General features: G+C 43.0%; 1 protein-coding gene across 1 annotated transcript in view; it reads left to right on the top strand.

Moving 5' to 3' along the window:
- The first annotated feature begins 3,191 nt into the window (after window positions 1-3,191).
- Window positions 3,192-23,176, top strand: part of LOC128938749 (protein ELYS-like) — a 41,314-nt gene continuing 21,329 nt past the window's right edge. The window contains exons 1-12 of the mRNA XM_054279136.1: window positions 3,192-3,266; window positions 8,182-8,308; window positions 9,351-9,604; window positions 13,236-13,416; window positions 14,189-14,396; window positions 15,236-15,352; window positions 16,070-16,154; window positions 20,476-20,626; window positions 21,342-21,474; window positions 21,561-21,742; window positions 22,207-22,268; window positions 23,029-23,157. Of these exons, the coding sequence (XP_054135111.1) occupies window positions 8,188-8,308; window positions 9,351-9,604; window positions 13,236-13,416; window positions 14,189-14,396; window positions 15,236-15,352; window positions 16,070-16,154; window positions 20,476-20,626; window positions 21,342-21,474; window positions 21,561-21,742; window positions 22,207-22,268; window positions 23,029-23,157 (1,623 nt within the window). The 5' untranslated portion in view covers window positions 3,192-3,266; window positions 8,182-8,187. The remainder of the gene's footprint in view (window positions 3,267-8,181; window positions 8,309-9,350; window positions 9,605-13,235; window positions 13,417-14,188; window positions 14,397-15,235; window positions 15,353-16,069; window positions 16,155-20,475; window positions 20,627-21,341; window positions 21,475-21,560; window positions 21,743-22,206; window positions 22,269-23,028; window positions 23,158-23,176) is intronic.

Below are 23,176 nucleotides of genomic sequence, written 5' to 3'. Positions count from 1 at the left end.
GAAACTCCTCCTCCCTCATCGGGCCCCTGCCCCCACATTCAGACAGCACTGTTTTTGAGGAAGCCTCAAAATGACCTCCTCTTAGGCAGCTCCACCTCTCCCCTCCATCTCCCATCACCTGTCAGGCACTTGCCACAAGTCAGCTCCCTCTGAGAGGTTATTCTCTCTCATTTGAAGCTCTGCCCTTCCCTTTCCCTTCTCTCACTTGACCACCATGCCTTTTGGAGACTCCTCTTTATCTTGCTCTTCAGACTCTAGAATAGGTGTTATAAAATTGTGTTCTCATCCTCTTTCTCTTCTATCTCCATGTAATCCCTACCACAAACATAAACTCTCCTGCCAAGCAGCTTAAAAACCCAGTGCTCTATTCAGATTGAGCTCTAAAAGAGAGATCAACCCAACCAAAAGTTAAAAGGTACAGCATAGTTGTCTCTATCTACAATGGCTCCATCTAGGCTTCCATTACAGCTAATCCTGTAGGAGGTATCTAAAGCCAGCCAGGACAGGCACTCAGGAAAAAGCTGTTTCCTTTCCCCACCTAAAAAGGGAGTCCAGCTGAATGAATTGATGACTGCACTGTAGACATTTAAAACTGGGCAAGATGACTCATAGACCCTTTTTTCCAAACACATCCTTGCTCAGCTCCCTGATGCCTGCTCAGATAAGCCTTGCTGTCAGTTGAAGCTCAAGCTTGGCTAAGCCAGCCAAGTTCATCCCACAGCCCCTCAGCTGCTGTTTAGGCCAATGTTCACTTATGCCTCTGACAGGGGGGACAACTTTGGTCCAGACTTCTTCTCATGTCCTTATCCAGATCATACCCAAACCTTGAAAGCACTGTTCCACAAATAATTCCTGACATGAAGCCCTTCTGTCTCCATGTGTGGAGCTAAGGCTCTCACCCCTGCTGAATTGCCACTTTGAATTGTGCTTACTGCCAAAGCACTTGTCCTTCCCTCAATAAACGCAGCCCTGTCCTGCACACAATCACTCTACATGTCTTTGCAAAGGATGTGGGTCTGGCTGGTCCTCCCATGCTGCCATGCCTATCTTTTCACTTCTCCCTTAGCTCCCTGCTCCCTGTCACATCAGATGAGAGCTGACTGTCCTCGCTTTCGAGCCCACCCCAGATCTGTCTCTGTCATGCACAGCCTCCCATGTGTGACAGCCAGCTCTGCCATCACCCATCAGCTGGTGACCAGGGCCAGGCTTCCTTCTCTGCAGGCAAATTCTGTCTCACTGACACCCTGGGACTGTGCACAGCCCCCCCTAAGGTCAGGGACTGGGCTGGCCTGTGCAATCCTCATGGTGGGCTCCTTCTCCGTGACCTGTGCTCTTCTATGATGCCAATTAATAGATCTAAAATGGCAACAGCAGCCACCAAGTCACAAAAATGATTTGCATAATAGTATAAAGAATGGCAACTCAACATTAAGAGTGTGAAAAGTGCATATTACATGGCTCTATGCAGATATTTACTATATGTATTACGTTGTGTTGATTAGTAGTGCTGTATTAACATTTCAATAGTATGGTAAATGTAGTTTTGTAGCTTAAATGTAACTTTTGTAGTTAAAATTGAAACTATGAATGTGAGAATTATTTTTAAGAAAGGAATGAGGTACTTGCACTGAGATAGCAGCCACAGGACACCTAAATCTTTCAGAGAAAAAGAATTTATTGCTCCATTAGCAGAAGAAATTAACTTCTTCCCACCTTGCTCAGCCCTGAAGATGCTGTCAGGATTCAGAGGAAGAAGTTGACACTGACCAGACAGAATCCTGTGTTTGAATGGAATTTATGCATCATGTATGAGGTGTATGAATATGCAACAGGCTATTGCTTTTAAGGGTTAATCCTCTGTTAACGTGTGTCCTTTTTCGGGCTTATTCTGCCCAGAAAAAGGTACCCAGACCATCAATAAGTCTTTATTTTTATTGTCTAATATTGTCCTAATCCAAATTGTTCAAATTTTTATTACTCTAATTATATTACTATTTTTATAACCATTTTATTACTATTAAACTTTTAAAATTCTAAAAACAAGTGATTGGCATTTTTCACAAGAGGCATACCTGTAATTTAGGGATAATGTATGCTGGAAGAAATTAAATGCCTTTGCCACCCCTTTGATGATGCTGCCACTTAGAAGCATTACACATTTCATAGAGTCATAGAATGGCTCGGGTTGGAAGGGACTTTAAAGATCATCTTGTTCCAACACCCCTGCCATGGGCAGGGATGCCTTCCACTATACTGTTTGTTTATCAATACCTGAAAATATAAGTCAAAGAATGTTTTGACCACATTAAAATACATACACTGAAAGGAGTAGCATTAGACTTGCACTTTTGACTTCATACTTACTTTTTCTCCTTTCAGTGACTAACAGTGTAACATTATTTTATATTAATTTCTTGGCGTTTTACATACAATTTCTTATTAAAATTAAGAGGAAAACTGCAGCTAAATAGCCTACCCCTTTAAATCCTTTTAAGTGGGTGACCTAATGACTGGCCTTTCAGAACCTGAAGGAAACATACAAGAAAGATGGACAGGGACTTTTTACAAGAGCATGACAGGAGAAGGGGGAATGGATCCAAACAAAGAGTGTAGGTTTAGATTAGATCGTAGGAAGAAATCTTTTACTGTGAGTGCGATGAGGCCCTGAAACAGGTTGTCCAGAGAAGCTGCGGATGCTCCATTCCTGGAACTGTTCAAGGCCAGGCTGAAAAGGGCTTTGAGCAACCTGGTCCAGCGGGAGGTGTCCCCGCCCGTGGCAGGGGGGCCGTAACTCGATGATTTTTAGAGTCCCTTCCAACCCAAACCATTCTGCGATTCAATGAACTCCAGACAGACCGCGGGGGAAGGGGGAGGAGTGGGTGAGCGGCTCCTGCCATGAGACGGACACAGGCAGGCAGGGCCAGCTTTGCCTTCCCCTGCCGGCGGTTCACTTACGGCGGAGCAGGAGAGCAGAGCCGGCCCCACGGACGGGCTCCGCAGGGCGCCGGTCCTGGCGGCCCAGGAACTACAGCTCCCAGTGTGCCCCGCGACAGGCAGCAGCCACCGGGGCAGGGGCAGGGGCGGGAGCGGAAGCGGCGGCCGCACAGCACGCCGGGATCCGTAGTCCAGAGGCCGCCGTCGCCAGCGCCTGGGGCCGTGTCCCGCGCATTTGAAAATTCCCGCGGAGGTTCGCTGCGGATCTCGCGAGAACTCGGCCCGTGCCCCCCCGCCCGTCCCGCCCCCCGCGCGGCGGGTGAGCGAGCGAGGTGGGTGCGCGGGCGCGCGGGGCCGGGCCGTGTCGTGTCGTGTCGTTGTCGCCGCTGCGGGAGGGACATGCCACCGGCACCGGCACGTACCGGGAGCGCGGGCTCGGCTGGGCTGGGGGCCGCGGCGCGCACAGGAGGAGGCGGCGGAGGTGGCGGCAACGGCGACCCCCGCCCGCCCGTCTGCCTTCGTTCCTCCCTTTCTTCCTTCCCCCCCGTACCAGCGCGTACCGGGCGCTCCCGAGCCGCATAGGCCGGCACCGGCGCTGGCGCAGCGCGGGCCCGCGGGGGCCTCGGGCGGGCCCGGCCGCCCGTCCCTTATGTAAGTGACCCCCGGGCTGCGGCGCCGTGTCCGCCACACGTGCCTCGGCCCCCGGCGGCGGGGGAGGCCCGGGCGGCGCGGCCTGGGCAGCGCACATGGGAGGCTCCGCCAGCCCGGGGGGCGTGGGAGATGCGGCGGCTGCCGCCAGGAGCTTTCCCTCCTGCCCGGCCAACCGCGCACGCCCTCTGTTCTCGCCCCTTGGGCCGCGTTCTTGGAGGTTTTTCTTTACTTCTCTCTAATTCCGCCTCCCCCTCCCCCGCCGGGCTTCGGGGTTTTATTCCATGAGGAGGCGGGAAATGCGCTCTGTGCCTAGAGCGGCGAGTGCGGGACGGGGGGTGCGTGCGGTGGCGAGGCCACAGCTCTGGAACAATCCAGAGCGATTTGTGGGGGTCTCTGGGTCTCTGCAGGAAGCAAAACACCGCGAAGCAGAGTTGCTGCTGGCTCAAACAAAAGTGCTCGGTGCCTTCCTTAATAAACTGTGAGCCCATGTCTGGAGCTTCTGCCGATGGAATGCTTGGTGTCAGTGTTTCAGGTCTAGTGATTGCTTCCTCATCGTGGCTGGGGAAATTGGAGGAAACGGAGGGACGTGTTTGTGTCGGGATGGCTGCACCCCGTCGGGGGTACCGGGCTGAGCGTGGCCGTGCCGGTGCCTTTGCAGGGCCCGTCGGTGTGGCTGGTTGTGCCAGCCTTGGCTGGCAGCTGTCCCCTGCGCTTGGGCACACGGCTCTGTGTCCTGGCGAGGACAGCTCCTCATTCACGTGCTGCCTCAGCTCTCCTTCCTGCATCGATTTGCCTGGGATTGGCTTTTTCAAGCCTGATGAAGCTTCTGTGAATTTTATGTCTTCTGCCTAGTAAGGTGTCGGACAGTTTTTGAGAAGCAGTGGTAACATGCCTTTCCTGGTGTGATGCTGGTTTGGTGGAGAGAATAGAACTCTTAAATTGGCAAGAGGGAGTCACCCTGTTGCATGGGTTGCACGTGCTTCTGTAGTTGGTCTTGTCAGGTTACTGGTTGTAAAAACCTGTTGGAGAATTAAATGTTCCAAATCCATCTGGATACAGCCTTGGGCAGCCTGCTCTAGGTGGTGGCTCGAGCATGGTGTTTAGAAGAAGTGACTGTGTGTGATTCTGGCAGATCTTTCTGTTTGATGTGAATCTGGAATTTGTGCTGGGCAGGGCCAGCAATGGGATGGCATACCAGTGTGGTATGCTGGAAATGTCTTCCAAAATACAGTAGTAGAACAAAGGAGCAAATACGGAGATGAGAGTTGGCAGCAAGGTCTCTCCTTTGGTGTCATTGAAGTCAACATGTCCTGTGAAATCTTGTCTTCAGCTGTGACTGACCATATTTTTAGCTTTTTCTTCTGTGAGCCCATGATGTTGTTGGCCTTTTAAACTCATTTTTGTGGAATATCATCAGTCAAAATTGTCATCTCAGAACTCTGACTTGGCTGTATGTAATTCTGCATGAACACACAATTTCTCTTTCTCTTTTTTTTCCCTCCTTCCCTCTCCCCCCCCCCCAAGCTTTTTAATCCAAAAATTTATGACATTTCTGTCTTTGGAAATAGTTCATGGTGCTTGGAAGTTATAAGTTCCTGGGGTGAAAAATAATGGTCATTTTGGCAACTTGCACACAGGCTGCAGGATACAGCTGGGAGGTTGAACTCTGGTTTATTCCTGAAAATGGAGTAAGCATGCGACATTTTACCCTAATCTGATTTCTAACACAAGTAAGAATGTGATTGTAGTTACTGTTTCAAAGAGAGCTGAAATGCAGTTGCTGTTGTATATATCTCTTAAGATTGATAGGCTTTGTGCCTTTAATGTAGATCTGAGTATTTCCCCTCTGATTTGATTTCCTAGCAGTTCTTGGTTTAACTTGGCAACATGATGCAAGGAAAGCATCCTTATAGAGAGGTCAGTATATGTTGTTCATAATTTGTTATGAAGTTTCTCAACCTTGTTTCATGCCTGATTTCTAAAAACAAAAAGAGATGTTTAACATGGTCATTGCCTTACTGGAGCAAAACTGAGCATGCCTGATGCTCTAGTATTTTCATTTTCTACAAAAATGGTTTAGCTTTTGGAGCTCTACTTATTTGATGGTGCTTGCTGGTGTTCCTGGATGGATTTTTTTAATATTGTGGGCAGGAGTACGCTGTGTTAACATATGAGCATTCCATCAGGGAAGAATTCTTTTTGGGATGGTGAGGAGTTAGTTTTTTAAACTCAAATTTCCCCAGTAGAGGATGTTTGAATTTGATTTCCAGTTGAGCCCCACAAGGTTCTGTGCTCTTGGCACAGCAGGCAGGCAGTGTCTCCGGCGGGATGGCTCAGGGTGACTCAAGGAGAGCACACAGTTGAGCAGTTTCCTTGCATGCCCTTACCTGCCCTACTGCAAGATATTTGCTCCCTCTTTTCTTAAAATCATCTTGCTATTATTGTGGTGTATGGTATTAATAATCATATACTTACTACTCAGACATCTCCATTCTTATTTACAAAACAAAAGAAAAAAAAATTATTCGCTACAATAATTCTGGAATTTTGTGCTCTTTTCTAAAATTCCTTAGTATATGTTGTCAGACTCAGTGATTTGTCAGGTTGGAGAAATGGGCTGGTGTAGTTAAACAAGGGAAAGTGCCAAGTCCTGCACTGGGGAGGAACCACCAGGCACCCGTGTGTGGGGGGGCTTGCCCAGCTGGAAAGCAGCTTGGCAGAAATGTCCCTGGGACACCCAGCTGGCCATGAGCCATCCCTGTGCCCCTGCAGCAGAGAAGGCTGATGGTATCCTGGGCTCATGAGGAAGAACCTTTGCCAGCAGGTGAAGGGAGGTGATCCTTCCTCTGGTACTGCACTGGTGAGGCCTCAGCTGGAATGCTGGGTCAGGTCTAGGCTCAGCAGCCTCTCAAGATGAGAGATGAAGGTGCTGGAGGGAGTGCAGTGAGGGAGCACAAAGATGGTTAGAGGAGATTGGAGCAGCTCTTCTCTGGGAAAAGGCTGGGAGACTGAGACTGTTCAGCCTGGAGAAGAGAAAGCTCTGGGCTTCTCATCAATGCACATAAATACCTGAAGGGAGGGAGTAAAGCAGATGGAGCCAGGAACATTCCAGTGGTGCCCAGTGACAGGAACATGAGCACACACTGAAACATTTCAAAGATGCTATTCATCAACCAGATGTGTCTGAATTAGTATTTGATATTATGGATTACTCCTAAAATATATCCACTAAATTGCAATTAAACTAAGCAAGAGTGCTGGTCAAATTGTGAGGCCTTCTACTCTCTGGAGCCCCTGGATACAGTGCAGAAGTTTGTCACTTGAAACTGATGGCAGGTACCAAAAGAGAAACTCAGCAAAACTACTGCAAGTGAGTTGTCCCACTTGGAACCTGATCTGTGCTAGTAGTGAATGCTGGCAGAGTGGTCAGGCTGGCTGGCTGCAGTAGTGGCTTTGCCATCAGCAGCATTTTTGTCAAAATGTTGACTTGTGCTTAGTGCAGGACCCTGATTTACCCTTCCTGTGCTTCATGTGCTTGCTGTCCTGCTGGCAGCAGATTGGGGAGCACAACCCAGCACTAGTGACCTGTGTATAATACCTTGAGATGTCATGAAGAGGGCAGTACTGTTTGAACCTGACAGTTGAATTTGCCTTGTCTGTCAGAGGCCTTTTCTATAAGCCAGATGACTTGCAAAACATAGATACTTAAGTAATTTGTATTTCCATGCATATGGATTATCTCATATTTAGCCACCTGTTTAATCCTGTAAATTAGTTCGGCTCTTCAGTTTCTCCAGGAAAAAAAAAAAATCTGTCTTGACATACTGAAATGTGAACTCTTGTGGAGCACATGTAGGAGCATGAAACTGTCTGAAGTCAAGAAATTTTTTCTCTAATACTGCAGAGATGTGATAAGGAAAGGCAATAGGAAGGAAGGGACTGGAATAAGAAATACAAAGATTTCAGCAGAGAAAAAGAACAATATTTTGAAGTGTTGTGTTATATTGACCTCTTAAATGTATGGAAAAGCACTTCCAATTGATCAGCTATGAAAGTCAGTATTACTTGAAAGTTTTAGCAGTATGTTTTCTGGAAAAATTTCAGGATGAATTTGGTCAAGAACTTTGTATTCCTGAATGCCAAAAATAAGCATGCAAAAAGTAAACAAGATATGGCTGATCTGTGACATCTACTAGAAGACAACTGGCAAAAATAATACTGTATTAAATCAAGGGAAAGGGCAGAGAGTTATACCTCTTACCAATAACCTTTTTGAAATACGATTTTTCTGAGACCACATCTTGCTAACCTGCATGAGTAAGCTTGAACTTGGTGTGTTGTTCTCTTCCCTGTTAACTTGTTTATCCCTCTGTGTCACTTTTTGTTGGTGATCCCTTAGGCATTGGAAAAGCTCGAGATTCTCCTTTTGCTCTGCTGTGAGATGAAAAACTGTCCCAAGTGCCATTTCATTTGAGCAAAAAAGAGCTACAAATGATGCATGGAAGATTTGTCACTGCATACTGATGAAGCTTGGGTCAGTTTCAAAGATATTTATGGCTGACATGAGTCTCTTTGCCTTTTTTCCTTTATCTTCAGTGAAGAATGCGAGACCTAACAGCTCAGGTAACGAGCAGTCTGCTGCAGTTTCCAGAGGTGACTGTTGAGGCACTTGGGGAGGATGAGATCACCCTAGACTCTGTGCTGTGTGGGAAGTTTTCTGGAGGTGAGTGTTTTCCTTTACATTTGGATTTGGTGTGAAGTTGTTATTGTCTGAAGCCCAGGGTCATGGCATCGGGTTGGTTCTGTTAAGTAAAGTGGATCAGGTGTTCTGACAGTGCTAACAGGAGATTTTAACAATTAGAAGCATTGAAAGTGCAACAGCCTGCTCCAGTCCTGTGCTATTTAAATAGTATAGCTGACCATGGCCTCCTCAGTTCTGAATGAAATGGAAGGCAGTTTTCAAGGAAGAAATAGTGTTGTTTTGGGACAAATTTCTTTTTACCAGCTCATATATTTCCAAGGTATTTACTAGGATGCAGATTGAGGACCCAGTGAGAGTTGCTGAGAACAGCTAAGCAGATTAGGCAGTTGACTTTCTAGGTGATCTGAAGGTAGAGCTGGATGCCTGTCAGGATGCCTGGGCTTCTGTGAAGACCAGGTAGAATCTTATCTACCTGACTGTAGTTGCAGTAATGGAGCTCATCCTTCCTTTGAGCTTGAAGTTCCTCAGTAGAGGAGCAAGAGTTAAACTCTTTGGTGAAACAGCACTTGTTAAATTCTTTCTGGGATCAGCTCATGTAAAAGTTGGAATTACATATGCAGTGCCCATTTTAAGATAATTTCCTGTCCAAATCCCTGCCCAGAGTAGTCATGTGTCAAGCAAAATTCTTAAACTGGAGCTGAATTGGTTTAGATGGGCTGCATTTGAAGTATGGTTTGAGACTTGTATTCCTGTACATATTTAGGTGTTCTTTAGCAAAACCAGGCCAAGTATGGTGATCAGACTAGAGCCCAGTCTATTGTAATCTTCATCCCAAAGAGTGAATGGTCTTGAGTGCAGGTCTGACAAGTAGAAATGCAAAAGAATGGGGTTATTAATTTCAAAAGTATTGGTTGAGGATTGCAGTGGGTGATTTAAAATGACTGTCCGGGTGTGGTAGGTTGGCCTTTCCCTCTGTTGCATTTGAGGGAAGGGCGCAGTGCCCTGGCTGTTGCTGCAGCTGCGCTGCTGGCACTTGGTGAGCGCTGCTGCCGTTGCCTTGCAGGCAGAAGTGGCCTGGCGTGGCTGGCGTGTGGCCCCCAGCTGGAGGTGGTGAGCTCGGTGACAGGAGAGCGGCTCTCTGCCTATCGCTTCAGCGGGGTCAGCGAGCAGCCTCCCTCCGTCCGCGTGGTGAAGGAGTTCTCCTGGCAGAAGAGGACTGGGCTCCTGGTTGGCTTGGAGGAAGCAGAGGGAAGTGTTCTCTGCCTGTACGACCTTGGGATCTCAAGAGTGGTTAAAGCAGTTGTTCTTCCAGGAAGGGTATGTATCTTCTTGGGGGAATGAAGGTTTTGTGTTGTTTGGTGCTGCATAATCCTGTTTCAGGAAAAGCTCTTGTGCATCTCTTTGTATGACTTATCCTTTTTATATTGCTTTAACATATTGTCAGTTCAGATTATCCAGTCAAGAGAGCCTTGATGTAAAATCTTGGACTTGGCAGTTGCATTATCCTTTGAGCTTACTGATAGTAAAAAAAAACATTGTAGAGCATATAATCACAAAATTCTCCTCTTTAAAAAAAAAAGGCATTGAAAACCTTTATTTTTTTTCAGAGCAAAAAGGAATGCTCAACTTAAATTGTCTGTAATATTCCTTTTCTAAATGGCTAATTTCTGTCTGGAATACTGTCCTTAAAGTATCTCAGACTCCCAGCATTCTGCTGTTAATGACTTTGATACATTCCCATCAATTTCAGACTAGGAAGCAGGTAATGTGGGAACAGAACAGATTTTTCTGTTAACTTAGGATTGGAAAAAAGATTTTAGTGAGTTATCTGTCAGATAGTTGGCAGTTTTACTTTCAGTCTGCAGTCCTTGAGTCTCTGCTTGTTGAATATTGTGTTTGTGTAGATGGGACTCAGTGGTGTAATGTCGATAATTTTTTCTGCCTTCTGTAACCCTTGAATTCAAATGATACTGTGTCCCTGGGCCTCATTAATGTAATGGAAATGAGAATCAGATTAAGTTATCAGAACATCAAGATTTACTGCGTTTTTATCATCTTAGAATCTGCAGCTAATAAATACTTATTTACTACTCAGTTTTCCCTGACATTATTTGGTTTGACTTACTAGAGTACAGGTCAAAGTCTTGTTAGTAGTAGTAAGCATTTGTGTTAAGTTCTAAAGATACAAGTAATGTCAGTGTTCCAGTGTGTTGTTTTGCTATCTGCTCAAGTTGTAGATGGAAAAGCAGGCTGTGTGCTAGCATGAACTTAAAATAAGTGAATTATGTTTTGGTAAGTGGTGTTGATGTGTTAGGTTTTACTTCTTCTATCTAAGTAAGCTAGGAAAAAGCAAAGGTTAAGAGGTAAGAACTATGTTGCACATTGAATCCATAGCTGTGGAAGTGTTTTGAAATAGAAGTTAGTTCCAACAATCAGTTATGTTAGAGAGTTGTTCTATACCACAAAAACTGATTCAGGAGCAGAGATGAAGCCCTGTAAGAAAGAGTTGGTTGTTGGATGATGAGGGGTAGGAATTTTGAAATAAAGCCAAAGCTGCTCTGAAGGTTTTGCTCTTATGCCCTGAAAGCTCATAATTACAAGTATGTTTGGTCTGTTGCTTATGTTTTTCTTCCTATGTCTTTGGTATTGTGTTAGTTCATAATCAGGACACAGGTATTGCTAATTGGAGTCTTAACTTTCAGGCTACGAGTGGGAGTAAGGGTAAGCAAAAACAAGAAGATAAAACGTGCGCTTGGCTGCTGTCCATATGTTTTGAATTCTTTCAGAAACTCCTGTTTGCATATTATGTAATGTATTATTTGGGGAGGGATTGATTTGTATGAATGTTTCTCTGATTTTCAGATTGATTATTTTTAAAGGTAAAATGTGGTTCTTTTCTTAACATCACTTTCTGCAGTTCTGTCTCTAATCTTTTAAACCTTTAATGAGCACTGTGTTTTTGGGACTATTTTCTCAACAGGTATAAGTTCTGTTTACAGCTAAGTTGTACAGTTTAATTTAGAGCAACTGCTCCAAGGCGTCAAGTTGTTAGTGTATTAACACAGGATGTTTATTGTGACTGTGTGAATGCTTTTTAGTGTAAGAATGGATGTTGAATCATTCAGAGAATAAATAAATCAGTTAAAAAACCCAGACTCAGGAGCTTAGAAAGAATTTTGGCATAATGTCTTTGCATGTGTCTGTGAGTGTCTCTCTATGCCCTCTTGATGTGTGTATGAGATGCAGCAGGAGACTGAAAATGTTGACGAGTATGATTTGCATTGGATTCTGAATTAAAAACATGAAGTACATCAAATTGGTTTCTAACAGTTGCATGTTTCAGAACTGTTGCATGGTATTTTCCCAAATTTTCCTGGTTCATATGAGGCAGAAGGGCAGCATTCAGATTCAGTGAGCTGAGAAAAGTTTTCTTTGTTCTTTCCCAGAATGAGTTGGCAAAGCTCTAGGAGAATAGGAAAAAGCAGTGCATAGCATAGTGGAAAAATATGTCATTTCAGGAGCTTCTACATGGAAAATTGGAGTAATCAGGGAACATTTTTGGAAGCCTATGCAAAACTAGTAAAGATTCATTTGGAGCCAGTTGTACAGTGAAGAAAATAACTTGAAAAGAACTCACAAGCAACACTTCAACTTTGGCTAATTGCACAGCAAGATTTGTTCTGTGTTTCCTCTTTGGTCACCAATGCTTGGAACACACGAATCTGAGTAATCAAAATACTTTCATTAGTCCTCGGAGCAGCAGAGAGGATTAAAGATTTAATTTGAATCATAAGAAATCTGAAAGAAAACCAAGTTTACTAAATAGCTAAAGATACTTCTAAGGTTGGAGTTCTTGTGTTCAAGGTGAAAGGTGGATTGTATAGCAGGTGGCCAGGCAAATGCAGTCATAAGCAAGTGCTTGATACAGGATAGAAGAAAACCTCAGAGACCCTACAAGTTTGGATATTTTTCCCATTTCTGGGGTAAATAAGCTACATAACAAGATGGACTGCCTTGTGACGCTCACGTCTTTGTTTCAGACAAACCTGTGTGGCTGATGTAAAGCTGTCTGCTTTCATGGTGCTGCATTTGTAAGAGGCCAGAAGATAGCCCCTGTTCCTGTGTTGTCCTGCTCCTTGAGTGCAGGAGCCCCGGTGTGCCTGTGTCTCTGCTGGAGCAGTCACTCTTGTCCTGGGTGTGCTGTGGGTGCTGCAGGGTCTGTTCACTTTGTGCTGAAGTCGTGGGCAGTGCTTGGCCTGTCATGGAGCAGAGAGAGCTCCTGCCTCAGGCTGGGCAAGTTCTTGTTTGGTCTCTTGCTGTTGGTTTAGGCTGCCTTTTACAATTTGCCTTGCCATCTGTAAGAGTGCTGGTGTGCATTTAGAATTTTTGTTGGATATTATCAGTCAAAGTGAGAGCCAGGGTAGATTTTAGTTATTCAGCATCTCCCTCCAGCCCTTTCTAGGAATGTTTCATTCCCATGGAAATGGTGTATCTGGTGTACCCCACAGCCAATGCCTTGTATCGTTGCAGCTCTGATTTAGCTTACAAAATGCAGGGTAAAGAAGGCCTGGACTGTATCACAGTGCTGATTGATTGACATTGAGTAGTGGAAGAACTAGATCTAGCTTTGCCTTTATTATTTAAGTCCTTTACACATGGTAAACCTTCTAGCATGTAATTGATTTCATGTCTCTTCTTAGATGCGATTATTTCTAAGTAGGAAATGGAAAGTGGTAAGCTGTAAAGACGGAATATGCCATATAAGTGGAGGGAGCTTTCTTTCTATTAATTTCCTTTCTGCTTGATACAATAGGGAGCAATAATTTGGTTTTAAGTCTTATGAACCTGTATTTCCTGTCCTGTTTCTGATGTGTTGGTGCTGGCTTCCCTTCTGAGGTTGCTCCTGGGGCTGTCACAGGCTCTGACATTAGCGTGCCGTTCCCTGCAGGTGACTGCCATCGAGCCCATCAGCAATGACGGCGGAGCCAGCGTGAGCACGCGGCACCTGCACCAGAGTCTGCGATGGCTCTTTGGGGTGGCAGCAGTGGCCACAGATGTTGGCCATGTCCTTCTGGTTGACCTTTGTTTGGATGATTTGTCTTGCAGTCAGAATGAAGTAGAAGCATCAGGTAAGCTGCAGTTTTTAAACTTGAGTTTTGAAGTAAGAAAATGTGTTTCCTTTCAAAACCCAGCTTGTATCCCAGTGAAGATCCCAGCGTGCTGACTGACTGCTGGCATTTTTTTGACACTGCCCACTGCTGACTTTAGACAGCAGTTTGACATGGTGTGGTTCTGAACTGATCCAGAAATGGAGTGGCTTAATGCTCCTGCTGATGTTCAGAAGGGCTCTTGCTGCCCACATCCCTTTGTCCCTGTGATTCTTGCCAGTGGGAGGTAGGAATTTTTCCATTTGAGTCAGTGCAGCTGTGTGATAGGAAGTTGTGTCAGAGGTACCAGATTCCTTGGGAGTGTTCTCCTGTTTCCATCAATGGCTTGGGGCAGGCTTTAGGCTTGTGTTTTAAAATAAATCTGGCTTATCAAAAGTCCTTCATTTGGGTGAATGAATCCTGTAGTTTATGTTTTCAGATTGCAGACACTGCTTTGGGTGTTGTCAGAGTTCATATCCCTTCAAGTAGCTTCCTCATGAGGTCCAAGAAAGGAATTTGTCTACAATGGTTACATTTGTACCCAGTTTTGAAATAGGAGAGAGAATACCTGTCCCATTGGAGAGTCCTCCTGTTCTCTGAATGGGTGCAGAAACAGGAGTAGCCAAAAAAGATGCTGCACAAGTGGGCGTTCCATTTGCAGCATTAGATTATACAGGTTGTATAATCACATCAGTTTAAAGTGCAACTGAAGTGGCATAATGCATTCATTTCTCACATGCTTTTATGTGTTCAGATCTAGAAGTTGTCACTAGAATTCCTGCTGAAGTTCCACAAAGAAGAGAAGCTGTGACCAGGGAAGGGAGGCATCTCTGTTTTCAGTTGCGAAGTCCTTCAGGAACAGCAGTGTCAACCCTGTGCTACATAAGCAGAAGCAACCAGCTCGTTGTGGGATTTTCTGATGGCTACTTGTCACTATGGAATATGAAAACTTTGAAGAGGGAGTAAGTAGTCACTTCCACTTAGTTGCATTTGGAGGTGCAGAGGTCTCAATTTTTTGCTTCAGGAAGTCATCCAGTAGGGATGTGATAGAGCTGACTTTTATAAGTCTGTTCTGTCCAGTCATATTTTGTGGACCCAGGCAATGTGTGTGTTTCCCTGAGAGATTTGGAATGATTCACAACCAGTTACTGCAATTAGGGCATCCATTGAAACGTTTCACTGTATGAATAATGTGATTTTGGTGATCATATTTTTTAAAGTGTCCATGATGGATCTAGTTAGACATGATAATTCAACAGTTGATCTGTGCCTGAAAACACATTGTTTCCTACATTTCAGCCTTGATGGAAATTGGTGGTCGACTCATTCCCGGACCAGGAATATGTGAATGAAAGTTTGTTTAAAAGATTTGGAGATCAGAATAAGGGATATATATACATTTTAAGCAGTAGTGAAATTTAGAGGTGATTTGAAATCTGCCACTTGAAATATATGACCACATTCAGATAGGCCTTACTTAAGGAAATCTACAGTGCCTCACTAGAAACCATGTATGTGTTGTGGATGCATTATGGATGCATAAATAGACAGTGGACACATAATTATATGCAAAAAAAAAATATTTTGAAGATGCAATTGAAGTTCAGAAGTTGGGAAGACAAATACTTAAGAAGTAGTGGCTTGTCAGTCATCAGTTGTTTTAAATGGAAGTATGACCATCTGTACTTTGAGGATAAGTATGCAAACTGCTCTTTTTTCCCAGAAGATGCTTCTACCCTTCTACAAACAGCCAGAGCTAGCAGGCTCTCCTTTATTCTATATTTTTCTTTTAAACCTGTAGGCACCACTCCCAGCTTGAAGGAGGAAGGATTCCTGTCTATGCAGTTACTTTTCAAGAGCCTGAGAATGATCCCCGCAATTGTTGCTACTTGTGGGCTGTTCAGTCTACACAACAAAGGTGAATAAAATCCTACCATAAGTCACTGCTTTTTTAATATTTGTTCACATTCGGTTGTTATCTGTGTATTCATTTTGTTTCTTTAACAGTACAGGAGATGAAAAGTGTTAGGCTTACAGTGCAATTTTTTCACGATATTACATTTGCAAAAAGGGGCTTGACTCTTTACTACCTTGTAGAAGAAGGTGAAGGAAACAGTGGCTATGTTTTTGTGCTTGCAGTCTCAAATTATTTCCCTCGTTTCTTGATGACTGCTTCAAGATTTGTTTGCTATTCCCACCATGATATTCAGTACCATTTAAAGTGGTTTAGGCTGCAGATGCAGAGCAGTAAACATCATCAGCAAGCTACTTAATCAGCACAGCTGTTCATAGACTGACAGTGTTCTTAAGTTCAACTTAAAAGCAGTTTTCATGGAGAATGCTTTATTGTTGTGAGCTGTTTCCAGCAATTCAGCGATTTTTTCGTCCATGTTGCATATTAAAGCTTTCCAAAGAAAGGCATAGTTAGCATTTGCCCCTGAAGCTGTTCACGTCAAAATTTCCTCCTTTCTGTTTTAATGGCTAAATGTGACCAGTTGTCATGTTTTGGGAAGCAGTGTTTTTCTTTTCAGCAAGAGCATGCTCTTAAGTCAGTTTCAGTCTGGATCCAATAAAATGATAATGAGATTTGTAAAGCAGCTTTGTAACCAAGTTTTCTCATTTATGCCTTTTTCAGTGAAGGTGATGTTGTGAGTTTACATCTGTTGCAGTTAGCATTTGGTGACAGGAAACGCCTGACATCTGGACAAGTCATGTATGAGGTAAGACAGGCCAGTATGTGAGAAGATGAAAATAGTAATTTGTCTAAGTAAGGATCAGTTAAGTTGACCAGATTAATATTTACCATGAAAGATCAGTGAGACTTAAGAGAAGTCCTTTGATGAGTCTTTTTAGGCATTCTTTTGTCCATACTTTTCAGAACAAGTCATAGAATCATGGAATGGTTTTGGTTGGAAGACCTCAAATATCATGTATTCCAATCACCTGCCATGACTATGGATGCCACCCACTAGATAAGTTCTTTCAGGTCCCCATCCACTCTGGCCTTGAACACTTCCAGGGATGGGACATCTATAGCATCTCTGGGCAGCCTGACCTCCAGAACCACACCACTCTCACAGTAAAAAAATTCTTCCTAACATCTAATCTAAATCTCTCCTGTTTTGCTTGAAAACCCCTTCTCCTTTGTCCTATCACTATCTGCCCTTTTAAAATGTCAAAGCCTCCCTCTTTTTTATAAACTCCATTTATGTGCTGAAAGGCTGCCCTGAGGTCTCCCAGGATGAAGTTGGACTTCTGGACTATGAGTGCATATTGCTTGCTGTCCACCAGAACCCCCACCAGAATCCTTCTTGGCAGGGCTGTTCTCAGTCACTTTTCCCAGTGTGTAGTCATGTCTGGGATTGCCCCATTCCAGGTGCAGCACCTTGCACCTGGACTTGCTGACCTTCATGTCCTGAGATTCCCATTGGCCCATCTCTCAGGCTTCTCCAGATCCTTCTGGATGACATCCTGGCCTTCTGTTTTGTCAGCTGCACCTTTCAGCCTTATGTCATCTACAAACTTGGTTAAGGTGCACTTGATCTCACTGTTTGTGCCATTGATGAAGATATTGAAGAGCACTGATCCCCACACAGGTTTCTGAGGGATACACTCAACATCAGTCCATGCCTGGAGATTATAGATAGACTGTTTGCCACAACTCTCTGGCTTGGTCCTTCCAACCAGTTCCTTATCCACTGAGTAGTCCACCCCTTCAGATCTGCATGTCTTCAATGTAGGGATGGTGATGGCATGAGGGATTGCAGAGAGACCTTGTAGAAGTCTGGGTAGATGACACTGGTCTGTTTTCCCTCGTCAAGTGTTTCAGTCACTCCATGGTAGAAGATGGCCACATTGGTCAGACACAATCTGTCCATGCTGAAGCCATACAATTTTATACTTCAGTGTCATGAGTTCCACCTAGATTCATCTGCAAGGAGCCCTTGCACATCTGATTCCTGAAGAGGAAATGGCTGTTACAAATGAAATTACTCTTAATTTAAACATCACATGAATGGCATGTAGGAAGAGAAGACAAGGCTTTGAATAGTTTTGTGTTACCAAACTGTAGGTTTGAGTAAGCTTCTGTCTATCTCCCTTTCTTTCAATATGGTCATATATTTCTCTTTATACATTTCTGATCTCTATTTTATAATCTTGTTTTTCTTTTAAACTCTGTCAGCTGACTTCAAATACACCTACAGAAATACTTACAATGTCTCTTCAGCCTTGATTCTGAAACTCAGTAGCTGTAAAGATGACTCTTGTTTTGAGTTTTGAATGAGTTGTCTCTGAAACCTACTCTTTAAGCCGGCAAAAGATGTACAATGGTATGATTTGGTCAGAAAAGTCTCAGTAAATTTTTAGAACTAATTGCAGAAATGCTGTGGCATAGAATAGATAAAATATAGAAGGAGTATCATTAGGTCTCAGATGATCTAACAGAGGCAAGAAGCACCTCTATAATGTTTTATAATGTTTAATTCTATTCAGCATTTCTGTTTGTACGAAATTCTACCAAGATCTTTTTGATGGGAACGTAATCTTTAATTCACAGCAAGTCATTCCTCCTGTTTGACACTTGTCCTTGTATGTTCTCAGTAGTACAAAATGAAATTGAGGTAATCCTTGGATTGTGGTTCAAATATATTTTTTTTTAATAAGGACTTTGAGTTTTGAATTTTTTGAATGAATTTGAATTTTATGCTTTTTTCCTTTTGTCTGTAGGTGAGGGCCTTCCTGATTTGGAAGTGTTGCTTTTGAACAGAAAAAGTTGGGTGTTGGGAGGAGGTGGTGTTTCTTTAAAATACATCATCTGTCGTGGTGATGAAGTAGAAATACCTTCAAGTGGTTCAACACGTCTGAATATGCATGTCATATCTTCATGTGCAGTTTTTAAGTGACAAAAATATACAGTGCTCTAGAGGAACAGAACACCTTGTTTACTGGGAGGTTTTCTGTGTTTGGATTTGGGTTTTTTTTAAGGGTTTTTGTTGCAGTTCACTCCTGCATCTTGTAGTGCTCTAAGCACTTTGGCAGGTTGATAGGAGAAAGTTTCTTTAACCTTCTCAAGCTTTGCTTTTGAATTTCAGTTTTGTTTTATCCTCTTAAAAGAAAATTTTAAGCTAAGTCTTAGCAGTGACAAGGGCAGTACCTTTTACTGTGTACTGCACTGGGGAAAAAGCAATTGTCTCTATTTCCCTCATGGCTGCTACTTTTTTCCATCTGAACAATTTAATGTTAAAATGTGAGACCTTTAATTATTTGGCAGTTATTTGTCTTGGTTGTCTTTTCTGAACAAGATGTGACAAATGTCAGTTTATACCTCAGAGATTTGAAATGTTTCATCAGTCTTTAAAAATGGATTTACTAGAAATTCCACTTGACACTCTTAGAAAAAAAGCACACAAAGTGATAAAAAATGTTACTGTGTTTGTGACCTGAAAAACCTGTGGTGTAGTTAAGGTAAGAGTTGGATCCCTCTGCAGACTGTACCACCAGTAGTACATTCACAGGCATGTGTAGAAAGATTATAACAGGAACCAATCTTAGAAGGCTGTTGAAGAGAGCTGAACATCTGCACCCTCTGAGGAGGAAAAACAGGTTCTTCAGCTGGCTTACAGATAAACCACTTAATAGTGTACTTTCATGCTGAGACCTGATAGCATCTACTTCCAAAAAATCCCCACAAAACAATTCTTAATCCATTCCCAAGGGATGCATCACGATAGGATCTGTCCTCACCAGTGGACACTTAAGTGTTGGAATTCTTATTGTGGTCACAGATTGGTCAGTATGACATGATGGCTCTCTTCTCGTTGGTCTTCAGGGACATAAAATTTAAGAATTTGCCAGGCCAAGCTTGAGTAAACAAGGAGCAATTAATTTACTGCTGCTCCTTGTTCACTGAGTATGTCATAGGAGCTTAAAACATTTGTCTGCTTACATCACTGCTGTACATCCCAGGAATCAGACCTGAGGCTATGAAACCATGCATTTTTGACTTCATATCATGGTAGAAATCACAAATGGACCTTTTGGAACATGTGGCACTGTATTTTTATAGATGTGTCAGACTTGAGTCTCTGTTGCCTTCAAGGCTGGTTTAAATCTGCTCAAGTAAGAAAACGGAAAGATACTCTTAAATTAGACTTGCAAAGAGCTCTTTTAGATCATCTCAGCAACTGCTGTATCTTGCAGATCAGTTCATGGTCCTGGAGCATATCTTTACCGTTGTTCTGCACAAGGCTTGAGTACAGTCTCTGTGTTTGTGTCAGTGTCTGACCAGTGCAACTCCTTTGAACACTGTCCTGTTTAACTGATCTGGAATGTCATTTCTCAATATCTTCTATGCACTGGAGTTCCTTAACTTAGATTTGCTTACCCCAGTGTGGAGAACCTAAAATATGCAGCTTTGGTTAGAAGTTGTCTTTGGCAGGAACTATTTGGTATTACTTTCTCCTTCCCCTCTGCACTGAAAGGTGGAATGGCTCTACATATATGAATGAAAGCAGAAATTTCTAGTCATGAAAATTAATGCAGGACAGGTTTATGGAATTTTAGTGCTTTATCTTCTGGAACTGTATTTTGGAATGGTGAATTTCTTGTTCAGGACATCATCTCTGTTAAAATTGGTTTTAGTGATTAGTTATCCTACAGTGAAGATGAGGTTCTTTGCTTCTTCTTTGCTTAGGCTTCATATTAGTTTTTCAAAGAGATGGTTTCGGTTTTTCTTATCTGCCTTGCATACATCTGTTACTTCCAAAATTCCTTAATAAAATAGTGTGAACTGTGCATGCTTCAGAGCAAAGTTTTGCTAAGGAAATTCTAATATTTGAAAATGTGCAAAGCCTTTTCAGCCAATATCTGTTAAAATTTGACACTTAATTCTTTTGAATGTCAGATTTTTCTTATTTGCTATCAGAAATAAGTTCATTAGCAATAAACAGTACAATATGCATGTTATGTTAGATATATACATTCTTTCTTAGTGGATCTAATGAAAATTAGTTTTGTTTTTTTTTTTTTCTCCCCACACAGGGTTTGGAATACTGTGATGAAAGGTACAGTTTAGACCTCACTGGTGGAATCTTTCCCTTGAGAGGGCAGACCAGCAATACTAAATTACTCAGCTGTCAGACCATAGAGAAATTTCGCAACCATGCTGACAGAGAGGATAGCGTTAATGAAGGTTTGTTCTGATGTTCCTGCTTGGTTATTCTGAACTGCATGGTTTGGAAGTCTAAGCAGTAAATGCTGTTCTGCACCCACAGTCTTAAAGTCTTAAATATTCATCTAGCTGACCTTGCTGGGCTTATTTTAAATGCAAAATTGTTTGCTGAAGTTATGTGGGACTTTTTTATCCCTCTGAACATCATCTTTTAAGGGAAAAAGTAGGCTTTATTTTATGTTTGCTGGGATGCTGGAGCAGTGTATGGGGTCATCTGTGTAAGGGTGGTCAGTCAGTTTGTTCTGCCAGTTGTCTTCATTGAACAGTAAGATCCTTCTGTCTCTTGCTTAGGAATGTTACCTGAATATTTTTCATCCTGCTCAAGCCTCTGGCTGCATCCATTTAGCACCTGGTCACTACTGGTGTTGCCTAGGGCTCAGTATTGGAGCCAGTTCTATTTGATATCTTTTTTTGATGATCTGGATGAACAACTTGATGAGCTAATAATTGTGTATTTGGTTTGTTTTGGAACAGATACAATTTGAAAGAGAGGCAGTATGATTAAAACCTATCACATTGACATTTGCTACTCTGTATATTGTTTTTATCATTCTTAATAAAGTCTTGTGTTTCTTGAGTGCAATAATAGAATTAAGCCAAAATAGAAAGTGGTACTTTAAAACCACCAAATATCTCATAAATTCTACAGTAAGAAACAATGTCTTGTCTTTGACAGTAATCTCTCCTGACACCAGTGTATCAATCTTCAGTTGGCAAGTGAATACCTATGGTCAGGGAAAACCATCTACTTATTTGGGAGTGTTTGACATCAATCGCTGGTATCATGCCCAAATGCCAGACTCGCTGAGGTAGGTCTTAATTAAGAGGTTTCAACATCTCTACAAAAGGTTAATTTGAAAATTGCTATTGAGCTAATGCACTTGTTTTCTTTAAGGCCAGAAGAATTCCTTCATGATTGCCCCTATTTTGCCCTGTGGTCACTGGATCCTGTAATAAGCATGACTTCTCCAAACCTCATTTTGGATATTCTGGTACACGAGCGTAGTCTGAGTCGGGGGGTTCCTCCTTCTTATCCACCACCTGAACAGTTCTTTAATCCAAGCACCTATAATTTTGGTAGGTATTTCACTGCTTTTCTTTTGAATAGTGGCAAGCTTTGGTGGAGGTGAAAAGCCACTTGAGTGGTTCTCTTTCTTGTTCTTTGTTTGTCACATGAAAACCAAACCAAAAAAAGCCCCACAAACCTTCTCCAACCTGGTTACTGTGTCCTGACAAGGCACGTAGTCTTGTGAAACATATCTGACAGGCAGCTGAGTTTTGGGTTTTGGGGCTTCTGTAACGTGGCCTGGGAAGGGGTGATGGTGCCAAAATGAAAAGCCTTTGAGCTGAGGCCCAAAGCACAGCACTAGATAGCTCTCAAGTTTCTAGAGACAGAGAGTAACTCCTTTTTATGGGATGTGTGTAAGTGATGTGAGGAAGGAAAGTGGTGCTGGAGGTTTGTCTTTGCAGACAGCAGTATTTATAAAGCATGAACTGGTGAGGAGGTGCCAGGGTCTGTCAAATGTTCCTTGTTTCTGCAGATGTGACGTGCTTGCTCAGCTCGGGAGTTGTTCACATGACTTGCACCGGCTTCCAGAAGGAGGTGACTTTTTTTACTGTATTGAAAGTGTCAAGAGATGAACCTTTGGTAACTTTTCTCTTGCAGTGCTTTGAGTGTCAGAGACCACTTGATGCTCCCACTGCCCATCCACATGCATAGCTGCAGTCGTATCGTGCCAGTTTCATGCAGATGGCACTGTTGTAGGGAGGCATGAGCAGGGGTTGAATGGCTGGAAAGGACGGGTGTGGTGGAAGCTGGGGAAATGTTTGCTTCTTTGTATGGTGTGGAGTTGGGGTCTTGATCCCTGATGAACCTGAGAAAGGAGGACAGCATGGAGAGAGGGAGAAGTGATTTAACTGTTGAGGAAGAAATGCATGTTTTTTTCTGTCAGCGTTGACCAAATTCTAATTTCTGAGCCACTGCACAGCTTTTGAAAAATGCTTTCAAATTAAGTTCTAGGCCACTAAATATACCCATATAAATCATCTCCCTCACCAATGAGCATAGAGTCTTTCAAAGAGTGATTTGTAGTTGTATTAGTTTTAACTTCTACAGAATGTAATTTGTGTCAATGTTGAGGGAAAAGCAAGGCCTATGTATTGACAGATAGGCTGGAAAATACTTTCTTGCCTTCAGCATTACAAGGGTTTTTTAAGAAACTCAAACTGTTAGTGTCTACATAGCAATGCTTACCAAAATTGCTAACCTAAAGCCTGCTGCTACTAATGCAGCTTTCTGACTCTCTAAGTGATCTTAGTGATTGAATGCTGTCTTAAGCTGTGTGTTTTGATTGATGTTTCAGACCCTGAAGTTTTTGAAGAAATCTGGTCCTTTACTAAGTGAAGCCATCCGTGACAGCTACTCTCGATGTCTTGTAGCTGGCTTGCTGTCTCCAAGACTGGTTGATGTCCAGCCATCCAGTCTGAGTCAGGTGGGTGTATGCTGGAAAA

This window comes from Melozone crissalis, unplaced genomic scaffold, assembly GCF_028551555.1.
Source record: "Melozone crissalis strain CALT ecotype California unplaced genomic scaffold, PUWL_Pcris_2 ptg000027l_1, whole genome shotgun sequence".
NCBI lineage: Eukaryota > Metazoa > Chordata > Aves > Passeriformes > Passerellidae > Melozone > Melozone crissalis.
Note: the sequence above shows the minus strand (reverse complement) of the source record. Positions and strands in the feature narration are given on the sequence as shown.